This window comes from Bactrocera latifrons, unplaced genomic scaffold, assembly GCF_001853355.1.
Source record: "Bactrocera latifrons isolate USDA-ARS-PBARC rearing strain unplaced genomic scaffold, ASM185335v1 scaffold_2, whole genome shotgun sequence".
Lineage (NCBI taxonomy): Eukaryota > Metazoa > Arthropoda > Insecta > Diptera > Tephritidae > Bactrocera > Bactrocera latifrons.
The window spans coordinates 2,366,797-2,378,910 of record NW_017535518.1 but is presented as its reverse complement, the minus strand read 5'-3'; the positions used below and the strand labels follow the sequence as shown (position 1 = coordinate 2,378,910).

General features: G+C 36.0%; 2 protein-coding genes across 4 annotated transcripts in view; one reads left to right on the top strand and one right to left on the bottom strand.

Annotated features, from left to right (window-relative positions):
- The window catches only part of LOC108967895 (probable phospholipid-transporting ATPase IIB), a 37,981-nt gene extending 31,140 nt beyond the window's left edge, over window positions 1–6,841 (bottom strand). The window contains exon 1 of the mRNA XM_018931557.1: window positions 5,173–6,841. Coding sequence (XP_018787102.1) covers window positions 5,173–5,975 — 803 coding nt within the window. The 5' untranslated portion in view covers window positions 5,976–6,841. The remainder of the gene's footprint in view (window positions 1–5,172) is intronic.
- Window positions 6,842–8,795: 1,954 nt separating this feature from the next.
- The window catches only part of LOC108967867 (DNA fragmentation factor subunit beta), a 14,666-nt gene continuing 11,347 nt past the window's right edge, over window positions 8,796–12,114 (top strand). For 2 of the 3 annotated variants that reach the window (XM_018931504.1, XM_018931503.1), the window contains exons 1-4: window positions 8,796–9,008; window positions 9,071–9,308; window positions 10,217–10,340; window positions 10,403–11,455. In XM_018931504.1, coding sequence (XP_018787049.1) covers window positions 9,072–9,308; window positions 10,217–10,340; window positions 10,403–11,427 — 1,386 coding nt within the window. In that variant the 5' untranslated portion in view covers window positions 8,796–9,008; window position 9,071 and the 3' untranslated portion in view covers window positions 11,428–11,455. Of the gene's footprint in view, window positions 9,009–9,070; window positions 9,309–10,216; window positions 10,341–10,402; window positions 11,788–12,114 lie in introns of those variants that run through there. The other variant, XM_018931502.1, reaches the window with a different exon arrangement.

Genomic DNA, 12,114 nt, shown 5'->3' with positions numbered 1-12,114 from the left:
ATATTGAAAAAAATGTATTTTTATATATTCTTATAAAAATATAATTACAGTTTCAAACATGGAACAATTTTTCCTAAGCTTTAATTTAGATTTCGGCGTCTATTTCTAAATATTATGACTCTTATTAAAATTTAAAGATATCTTAATACCGTTAGTTTAGGTAAATTTAGCAGATCGATCCTAACAGGGATCTTACTTGGCACTCCAGCCCATTGTGTTACCTATAACTCCTATATACTTAATACATCATAAAGCAAATCGAAAAAGCGGTTGAGCCGAACGCAACTCGTTCGGACGGCTAATGTGTTTCAACTTCAGTCTTGCAAAGTCTAGACAATGAAGGAGTTAGTATTTGGATGCTTCCACCTAACTCTCCACCATACAATATTATAACTAGCGTTCAACAAGATTTTCAGCTTAACCGCATGAATGCCTATTGGTAGGTAACCAGTAAAAACTCCTATAATTGTGAAAAGATGAACTTTGCTCAGTGTAAGCAGTTAAGTAATTTTCTTGCGTTCGACCAGCGTTAAGCCCACGCGAGGTCCAAGATGTCTATGGAGATCCAACTCGTTACCACTGCGATGTTAGTGGAGAAGGGAGGAAGGACATCGCAGTCGAACAGGTTCTAGCACGCAAGGCGCCAATGGAGATCGAACTCGATCCCATTTCGATATGAGCCGAGAAGAGTATTTCCTCTGGCTAACTCATCTGCTTTGCAGTTGCCAGCGATTCCGCTATGACCTGGTGCCTAAGCGAGTCTGAAGATGATAGAGCTTCATGCTACTACTAGAGTGACATCAGCTTGACAAGTTTTGAGCCCACGGTTAGCGAATCAGCGCTAGGATTTCCGCTCTGCTGTCAGAGTGAATGCTTACCGTCTTGAAAAATGTTATACTTGGTAGCAGTGCGTCTATCGCTGTCTTAATAGCAGGCACTTCTGCCTGAAGAACAGTGAAGTAGCCTAAAGCTAAGGTTGACGAAAAGCTTCTTACAGAAAAATTCCCCTCCACCTTTCCCTCCTAGCTTTGAAACACCTGTGAAAAATCTCAGGTATCCCAGGTCTTAAGTTGACGGAGAGCTTCTTACAGAAAAATCCCTCTCCTAGCTTGGACGCAACCGCGAAAAAGCTCACTTCGCTTTTAATTCAGCGACTTTTCTCTAAAGCGTCAACTTGGAAATCCGCTCCTTTTCTCTATAGCTACACTATAGCAATATACGTCAACCGATGACTTCTTTACCTCCCTTCTCATTTGGTCTCCATGATTTTTTTTCTAATAACGAGAAGCCGTAGGTTTTTTGCCTTATCAACAGGTTGAAGACAAGAGCCTCCAAATGAGGGTAGAGCACATTTGGAATCTTATACCTAAGCCATTTCAATTTTACCTGAGCTAAGTCGCTTCTATTCGCCTAGTTGGATACCACGCTGAAGTACCCTTCGGTTAGTTCACAGACGGTATTTAGACCTTTAACCACCCGACGACCGTTCCCACGACAGTCGGGTCTATGTAACTGGAATGGACCCGGTCCCGGTTGATCCCGTTATTGGGTACTCTGAGCGCCTTAAAATCTATTTCCTAATGATTTTTCTGCCAGATAAAAGAGACAGACGATAGCAGAGCTTGAGGATGTAACCCAATCTCAAATGGGAAATGTAGCTGAAGAGCTACGATCGGATCAACTGAGAACCTAAAGCTTTTTTATGAGTCTAGAAATGTTCTATCTCTTCTCGTACACTATTTATCGAAAATATTTCGCCATTCACACCACTGTCGCACACAACCGGCTTCAGCGATAGAAGCTTTGCAAAAGTCGTGTTTTAGACGCGCCAACGTCAGCGAAACTTTTCTACACACATGCACACACAAGTATTGTTTTTGTTATTGCGCAAAGCACACAGCACATTGTTTATCTTCACATTTCGGTTCCGACGACTTCTGCAGCTGAACAATGGACTTACACAGTTTGTAGACGACGATGGGGTAAAAATGTGGTACAAATACGAAATGCGAATGTAGCAATATGCGTTTTGTTGTTGTTGTAGCCAATGTTGTTTGTACGCATAGTTTTTTTTCTTTTGTTGCTTTAAATAAGCTTTTTAGATATTTTTTTTTTTTTTTGTGCTGTTTGTTTTTGTAGTTTAATTTAACCATTAGGCCAGGTTCAAGCACCGAAACGCTTAACAACAACAACAACACGACGAAGTATAGTTTAACGATTTGCGCCAGCGATTAGAATGTGCCACACAAAGGTAGACAGCAAATGGGCAAAACTTTTAAATTTTAACTGTTGGCAGAGGAAGCAAACGAAAGCACAGCTCACGAAAGCATGAAACATTAGCGAGGGTTAATTTTTTTGTTATGCGAATTGTTTTGCGTTTTTTTTTCTTGGATTTTTAGATTGTCATAGTACGTGTGGGGTATTTTGTATAGTTACTTCATGCTTTATAACGCTAAATTATTTTAAATTGCTTTCAAAATCGGCGATTTACTGACGTGACGGCGGGACTAACTAATACCCCAAGCTGATAAAAAAAATACATACATATGTACAAATGTACATATATACACTTTTTTTTTGTTAAGTTGAATGCATGAAATTCATCAAAAAAACTCGGATAAACTCATTTTCGAACATATTCACACATACATACATAAATCTTGCCAGCAATTACTATGTGCTGCTTCGACCTTGAGACTGAAAATAAAATCGAGATTTGGAAATCAAATAAAAATTAACGAAATGTAAAAAATTCAATGGCAACAACAAATACACATAAGCGGCATTTGAAAGAACGCCGAAAACGTGAGTGTAACAAAATTTCATTGCCACGAGAAACAGGCCCAACTGGATTTTAATACACGCACGCACACACATACATACATGCACAGAGATGCCGAGCTTAGATTGCGTTGGTATTTAAAAATAAACATATGTATGTACGTACCACAAAAACAAATCAACGAAAAATATTAGCGTATTTTAATAGTAAACAGAATTTCGACTCAGACCGCCATAAACTGGAGCTGTGCACATTTGTAAATAAATTCACGCTGTTAGCGATAGTTCATAAAAATTAACAATTATTATATGCTAAAATTAATTATTTGAGAAGAGAATGAAAAAAAAATAATAATTAAAATTGAGTTTAGTTATTATTCATCATGAGATTATGGTAAAATTATCAATGTATTTTGTATTGAATTTAGAGTTTCAAAATAAAATTAAGTTTATTTGCAGTTTTTATGCGTTTCATGCAATTTTTTTTGACACTTTGTAATTAAAAAATTTGCTATAAAATTATTGAATGTCAAAAAATAAAAAAATAATTCACATTTCAAGCCTTTTTTCACAGTTTTTATCATTTAGTGTTAAAAAAAAAGTTTGCTATAAAATTATAGCAAGTAAAAACATAAAAAAATAATTCACATTTCATGCCTTTTTGCACATGTTTGAACATTTTGTGCTAGAAAATTATAGCAAGTAAAAAAATTAAAAGTTAATTCTCGTTTTATGGTGTTTTGCACATGCTTTAATATTGTGTGCTTAAAAAATTTTGCTATAAATTTGTAGTACGTTCAAAACTAATCAATTTGTTGAAAAAACTAGTGACTGTTAATTTAGCATAAATATTACTATTATTTTAAACGACTTTAAACATACTAGAAAATTATAGTAACTTGTTGAAAGAAAAAAAGTTTCTTTTGTTTTCAGCAACTTTTTAAGAAGCTCTAATAAAAACTTTAATATTCGCAATAATTTTAGCTTGCTTTAATTATAGTAATAATTATAAGTAGCACCATTAATATAACATTATTAATTCTTATTAATATTAATTAAAATTTTGTTTATTATCAAAATTATATAAATTTCAATAAACTAAATTTCATTTACATTTTATTGCACATCTTTAGTTTTTACGCATTTTTATAACATATATGTAAGTCCACACCAAAGCGGTACTTTGTGCTTGAAAAGCTTGCTATAAAATTATAGCATGTTCAAAGTGATGAACATTGTTGTAAAAATGAGAAGTTTAAAAGTCTAAAAACTTTTGTTTTCAGCAGGGCTTTATTTGCTATAAAATTATAGCAATATGACAAGTGTAAACAATTGAAATTTTTTACATTTTCATAAACTTTGTAAAAAACGTTAATAAACTTTTATGTGTTTAGTACACTGCTATAAAATTATAGCAAAAAAATATATTTTTAAAAGCTTTCAACAATTATTTAACTAACTTTAACTTTGTTACTTAATATTTTTGGTCATTTTATATGGGTTGCCATTAGAAAAGCAAATATTAAATTATTCTTAAAAATTTTTATATATTTTATTTGTTTATACATATTGTTTTTTCTTTATTTATTTATTTTTTTTTTTTTGTTATATAATTTTATTTTTTGATATATTGATATACTATATATGCTTGTTTTTGAGATCAAATTATCTTCAATTTAAACTGAAAATTTTTGCAATAAACCACAACACAATTCACACCATTGATATTTTCGCTCATTTTCTGATATTCCCAACTTGCGGCATATAAACAATTCACATTCACACAGTGCGCGGTTATTTTTAATAATTTATTATAGCACATTTTTTCCACGAACAATTCTTTTTTTTTTTTTTTTTTTTTGATATTTTTTAAACACTTGCTTCTGTGTGTTTTTATGTTATGTTTTTTCTTATTGAGTTTTGCTGTTATGTAGATATGTAAGCACTCGAAAGTAGCACACCATTTTTTCACTGCTTTTATTTGTATAATTATTTAACAACAAATTCTCACATAATTTTGGAACACGCTAATGAGTAACACTCGCTATTCGTTGTTAACAATTGTTGTTACTAAGATTATTACGGTTTTTGGCGATGAACTCACACTAAGGCGTTTTTATAGCTTGTTTTACGAGCTATAAAAAATTATAATATCGGGTCATTTACATCGCAGATGTATTAAAGTCACATATACACACACAGGAAAATATCACATGTACCTATGTACTATGTTTGTGTGTGGCAGCCACTTCGCGTCCGCGTAAATAAATAAGGGAAAGTAAAATTATGCGCAGCTTTTTCTGTATTTTTCCAAACAACTTTTCTTGCACACACAGTTATGAACATACGTATGTAGATTTTTTGAACTCATAGAGGTAAGTAGATACTCACCCGCACAGGCACATTTTGCACAGATTCACCAACGATCTGCGTTTACTGCGTCGCCGATTCTTCTGGTAGTAGACGGTCGTCGAACCGTTCTCAGCATCCAATACTGTCTGTTGTAGCACAACACCCGCGCCACCACCCATACCGCCACCCCCGCTAACACTTTCACTCGTCGCGCTTGTGGCGCACGTCGCATCATAACGTCTATGTGCACCACTTTGGCCACTACCACTACTACGTACGCCCATCGCTACAGACTCGGTGACACCGTGTGCCGCCGCATCAAAACCGCTCGACGCACCGTCGCCACCGCTAACGCGATACGACGTTTGCGTTGTCTGTGCCAATTTCGCCAGTTTCGCAGACGTACCCAATCCCGTATTGAAACCGCCAAAACTAAGTGCCGTTGTTCTAGCTTGCTGTCGCTGGTATTGTTGTTGTTGCTCTTGTATTTGTTGCGTTCTTGCTCTCGAGGCGGCGTATTTATCGCGCTCGCGACTACGTTCATTTCTGAGACGTACTTGCCCGGCAGTGCGGCCAAGACTGTTCGTTGTGTTGCCAAACAAATTGCTAAGGAAGCCCGTCGCTATGTTGGTAGCCGACAACGACGATGCGGCCGCCGCCGTCGGCTGTGTTGCTGTTGAGTAATCATGGAGATAGTACCGTGAGGTGGCAATGCTGCCGCGTTTCGTTGGTTGGCGCGCACCACCGCGTCCACTGTGGCGTATGAGCAATTCAGTCTCGGAGTCAGAGTCTTCGGTTTCGCCATCGAAATCGCGTAACTGTAATTCGCTATCGGCCACCATAGCAGTGTGTTAGTGCATGCACAGAACGCACAAAAAGTTTTTGACAACAAAAAAAAACAACAGCAACAATAAAGTATGCGTAGAAAAAAGAAATACGAAAATACCAAAAATAGAGAGCTGGAGGCAGAGAGCGTTGATTTAATTTAAATATTGTATAATAAAACGCAGAGAGCGGTATTTTGGTCGTCGTGTGGTCTTTTTTCGGGCACACGCGTCGTTTATTTGTTTGGCTATTTGGAGAGCATGTAACAATTTTTAATCCAATTGACTTTGAGTTTGTTTGGTTTTTTAGTATTTATACAGGCTATACTGTGCGTTTGTTGCGCTATTAGCTTTTTCACTTTTTCCGTTTATTGACGTATTTCTAGCGTGAGCGTATATTTTTAACATCACCATAGTTCTTTCGCTGATTTGCACTGCCAACACTCGCCGTTTTACTGCTGCAGCTGCCGGTGTCGACGCTCAGTACTTCATCACTTGGTGCCGTATATTGGCTGCTGCCGCTTTCCGCGCAACGCAGTTCTGTTTTTAATTGCCCGCGTTAGTAATTTAAATGTGCATCAGCAATGCTCAGCATGGTCTCGTTTATTGCCTTGCTATATATTTTATTTGCTTTTGCAATTTATGCCAATTGCTAGGTTGTTGTTGTATTTCTATTATTTTGAACGCGCACAAGTGGTGGCATTGATGAACTGGAGGCTGCTGATGCCAGCCTCGTTGATGTGCTTTTATTTTCTCACTTCGTTTTTTTTTTTTCTCGCTTGAATGTCAGTTAACAGTTAAATTCTCTTTAGCTCATTCATTTATTGACGAACTTTATGGAAATTTAATATTTCCAATGCTTTTTTAATGTTAATTTTTAAATACTTGAATAAGCGAAAGTATTTTGTTAGTAATATTGAAAAAGATAATAGCAAAAATTTTTAACTAAAATTGTTTAATCAATTAGTACTAGACAGTGATCATATTTGAATCTTTGACACTTATAAATTTTAGAACACTATGGTATACAAAATGTATAGTTTTCTATAATTTATTTTTAATAAAAATGAGATCTGAGGATTAGAAGTATGAACTGCAACTTCTTTAATTTACGAACTAACTAAACGTTACACTTTACTGGACCCTTGCGCAACTTCGTTCTGGATATTGTAGCAGGTTAAACTCCTACCTATCCAGAATAGACCCAGACATACCCAACGTATGTCCTGCATGCAACGAGTCTCCGAATGACACTGACCACCTCTTTGCATGCTCAACCAACCCCACCCATCTAACACCCTTTTCCCTCTGGTCCGACCCCGTCGAAACAGCACGTTTCCTGGGCCTCCCGTTAGATGACATCGACGACAACACAGATGGCTATCACCATCCCAATGGGGGCTGATAACCGTTAAAACAACAACAACAACAACTGGACCTTTAGTTTGATAAAAACAAAAGTATTTCTTTCATAATAAATCTGTACTGTTCAATTCAAACAAAAATATCAGATGTCATCATTTAAGGAAGTTATTAAAAACATAAATTCGTTTATTTCAAAAGCTATATAAAACTTTTAATTTTTTGTAGCCACGACACCACGAAAGGTGCAATACCACACACAAAGAAGAACAATTGAAAGTACTGCGAAAGGTCTTTAACTTGCAATTATTATTGCAGTTTTTTCTTCATACACATATACCTTTTAAAAACAGGTTTTGAGGTGTATATATTGAATACAGCATTATCCATTCATACCAAAAATACACCTGTTCAGGGCGAACGTTCATTTACTTTTAATTTCAATTAATTATTTCTTATATTATGGCAGATTGATTGTGGCGATAGTAATATCAGTTGAATTTTGTAACTCTTCTCTTATTACTTTTCAATTATTGAATACTTGTTGAAGATTAGTTAGCAATATAAGTACATATGTATATGATTGCAATGACTTCACCCGTCGCGATTGCGTGGCACATCTTTGTTAAATTTCTTCGTAATTTTCACACATGAAACGTAATTTTAATGTGCATATTTGCCTTCCTTCACATTACTCGCTATTTAAGTTCCACTTTTATGTTATATTTTTTGTCATTGTTTTAGACTTTCATACAATTTATTATGGATAAATATTTTTCATCACGCACGCTTGATTCCACTTTGCACATCTTTTAATTGGTTGTGTTCGCATTTACGAATTTGCGAATGTCAAATTACTCAACAGCTGATTATTCAATTTTCCTTTGCATACTCCTCTTGTTTGCAGTGTTGGAGAACGGCGTTAAATATGAAAGCATAACGACAAGCTGATTGGATAAATTTATATAATACACAATTATGTTTCAGTTTTCTGTTACCAATGAATAACGAAACAATTGACCTATTGACCAGTTTTCTGTAACACATGGATGACCATAACAACAACCAAACAAACGATTTTCAGTAAAAGATCGCTAACCAAAGGATGCGTAAATAAATGAGCGAGAGCGAGTAAGCTAATAACACTGACGTGTACTGAAAGTGGCGAAACGGTTACATTTTTCTCGAGGCTAGAACAAAAATATCCTAACGGATAACGAAGTTATTAATTACTGAAAACCTGTCGATGACCAGTTACTTAACTTTCACCCGTCTTGTAGAGTACATTTATACAATGCATAAATTAACAGTAAACATTTTTTCTTTTGTTTTCCAAATATTGCAATGAAAATATCTTAAAGTTGCAACCCTGCTGTGTAAATATTCGCTCTCTCAAAACGCCAACATCCAATCAGTGCATTTTGCAGCAACAAAAATGTAAACAAACAAAAATTTTTTTGATGAAAGAGAGTGCAGGCGCAGTGGATGCAACAATTCTTCTTAGTGTTATTTCTCCAATTTGACGTTTTTCATTCTTGCTGACATACAGAACGGCCGACTCCATTGCAAATCAAAACAGCGCAAATTCAGTGGAACAGCTTAGAGAAAAAGTCAATTTGTTTGCGCTATTGGTATTCGTGGAGGACAGTGCAATCGTTTTTGGCAAGCGCCAAGTAAGGAAGTGGCAAGGTAAATTAGTTTTCAGAATTTACCTTAGTAGATGAATTTATTGTGTGCATTAAAATTTTCAGTATGCTGAACTTTTTCAAAGACGTAATGGCTCCTACAACGCGTAGCGTAAAATCTGAAGACAATAAAGATGGCGGTGTCTGTGGTAAACTTGGAATCAGTGAAAATTGTGCCATGCAAACTACAGCACCTCCATCAATTAAAGGCTACAAAATAACAGACAACGAACGTTCTAAAAAATTTGGCATTGGCGCTAATTCACTACAAACTCTAAAGGATAAGGCGAAACTAAAGTTTCCTGTGAGTAAATATAAATATTTGATGTATTTATGGAAATTGCGTCGTACGTTTTCATTGAATACACGCTGGATGCTCAGCGTATCTGCAACCACCCACTCCACCTACACTCAAACAGTATCCAATGCCATTGCCAGTGCCAAAACGGCCAATTAATAGTTCTAGGCCGTTTCGTAGCGCTAGGAGCCCTATGTGAAAAAAAAGCAAATACAATGGCAAGGCAGTTTCCAAGAATTTTATTATTGTGCACAAATAAAGTGTATTTTTTATTTCCAATTGATGAATTCAATGTCAAGGCGTCGTGCGCATGACCCTCAACCGGGCGCGCAAAATTCGCAGACAACAACTACTAAGCAGTGGTTGTGAGCAAAATCAGTGAGCAATACAACCTGTTGCTGCTTTTGATGTAGCATTGAAGCGTGAATGTGTGGGAACACTATGAAGGACGCCAGCTGTAAGCACACATTCATTCATGACAGCTGTGCGTGTATCCTTGAACGTATGCCAGTAGGGTTGTCAGATTGTTGATCTGCAAAAAACTTAAACTGCAGCAGTGTACCAGTGTACTGTTGCACAAATTTTCATGTCCTTGTTGACGTTGTACTTGCAATTGGCAACTCTGTGAAATACTCGTTCAAGGCCAATAAACTTTATTATTTTGTTTTACACATTTGGTGTATTCCTTATACTGCTGCTGCTCACATGGCCTTGTGACCTTTTGGCATATATGGTCTGCATAGTGTTGTTATCATTGTGGGGCGGCGTTCTTATCTCGGCCAGGGTCTTAAATGCAAACAAACCGTAGGTCATGTCCTTCAATTGCTCACTTGACACTATTTAACTTTTATTTTTTCTTGGCATGACATTGATGGACATTTGTATGTATGTATGTAATTGCTACTTGCTTACAGATTAAAGACTTACGGTTGTATATTTCTATTGATGGCTTTGAAGTATCTGATGATGATTACTTTCAAACATTGGCGCCTCAAACACTTTTCATTATAGCTGGGCCGGATGAGATTATAACAACAGGTGCGTATATAAAAAAAAAAAAAAATATTTTAATTAATTTTACTAACACATCCCACTTACAGATGCCGACTTTGAATTCGAAAAACTGCGCCAAAACTCACCCCTACTCCGTGTTGCCGATATCATTTATGAATTCATTGAACAAAATCCCGAACAATTTCGCAAAATGATAACGGATTATGAAAATCGTAAGATTTGTCGTCAACAAGCGCTCGACAGCAACAAACAGGCATACCAAAGCAAAACCGAACTTAGTCTGCGGACACAACACAGCGAGTGGTTTGAGGGACAAGAGGAACGTTGCCATTCCAAGGAAGAGGCCATGGCGCGTCGTGCACAAGATCGCATGCGTAGCTACTACTACAAAACGAAGGAGGAACTGACGCGCAATAAACTGTATCGCCAAAATCTAAAAGCACGTCACATAATCGATGCAGTGCTAGAACAATTCCGCTATTTGCTAATCGGTTGTGATTACTTCTCCATGCTATTCGATCGCAAGTGTCCGAAAAAACATGCAATTTTACAACAACAACTCGACGATGAAACAGATGCCAGTGCAATGCTACCAAATAAACGATTGCGTCAGGTCATCAAGGAGTACACGGCACGCCATAAAATACTAGACGAATGGTCGGTATCACTCTGCACTGAGCTAGGCGATTTCTACTGCCAAGGCAGCTACTCGGATAACGGCAATTGTTGCGCGCTCAAACACACCATTAACCCATATGCATCACGTGAGAATTTAATACTCTTCCAAGTGTGGAATTTAGATCATCAAATCGAGCTGTCGCGTTCCATATTGCCCGCTTTAATTGAGAATGTGCGCGAGCTGGTTGAGCATCCGCAACGCAAATGCACGTTGCATAATAAGCGCGTTATTGACATTTCTGTGTTGGAATATTTTTTAGAAATATTCTCTTTGAAAAATCTAAAACTGGTGCATATTGTCTGTCATGATAAAACGCAGCGCGCAAACAAGTCCAATGGACGTCTGGTATGTGTGCAATGTCATGAGTACAAAATCGTGCAGGAATTAATGGGTGTGCGCAATCAGGAGGATGAAGTGGATGCAGCGAGTTAAACAATTTCGTGTGTGTGATTGTTAAAAGGTAGGACACATTCCTTTGAGTTAAAGTAGTGTCAGTTTGTGCTGATGTAAAGTAAATTTGAGTGCTGCCAAATAGTAAAATTTGACGTGCAATAAATTTCCATTCTACGCTTTGCAATTTTGAATATGAATATGTTCTGAATAAATCTACACACACATTCTGTCTTAATACTTGAATTAACTTAAACTTACTATACTTACTGTTTAAGGCAAATTTGTTAGTAAGACCTAATCTATAAATTTTACTAAATAAAGAGTTATTGTTGCGATTGGATCTCACCTCCGATTTGCTTAAAACTTATACATAGTTTCTTTAGGGCATTAGAAAAACGATTCGAGGTGGATTTTTTAATGAAAATTAAAAATAAATCAGAAATTTTCTTAAAAATGAAAAAAGAAAATAATTTTTTTTCTAATAATTAAAAACTGACACAAAAAAAGTTTTTTAACTGATAAAAATAATATTATCTGTGTCTTGTTGGAAAAAAAAGTTGTATGTAACTAATTTTTGTTTTAGGACTTTACACTATTACTATTACAAGCCCATATCCATAAAATTTTAATTTAAAAAATTATTCCGAATATCTGCCGTATATAAAAAAAGGCATATACTTTTTTTTAAATAAAAAATATTAAATTTTTTGGAATTTTTTGTAAAAA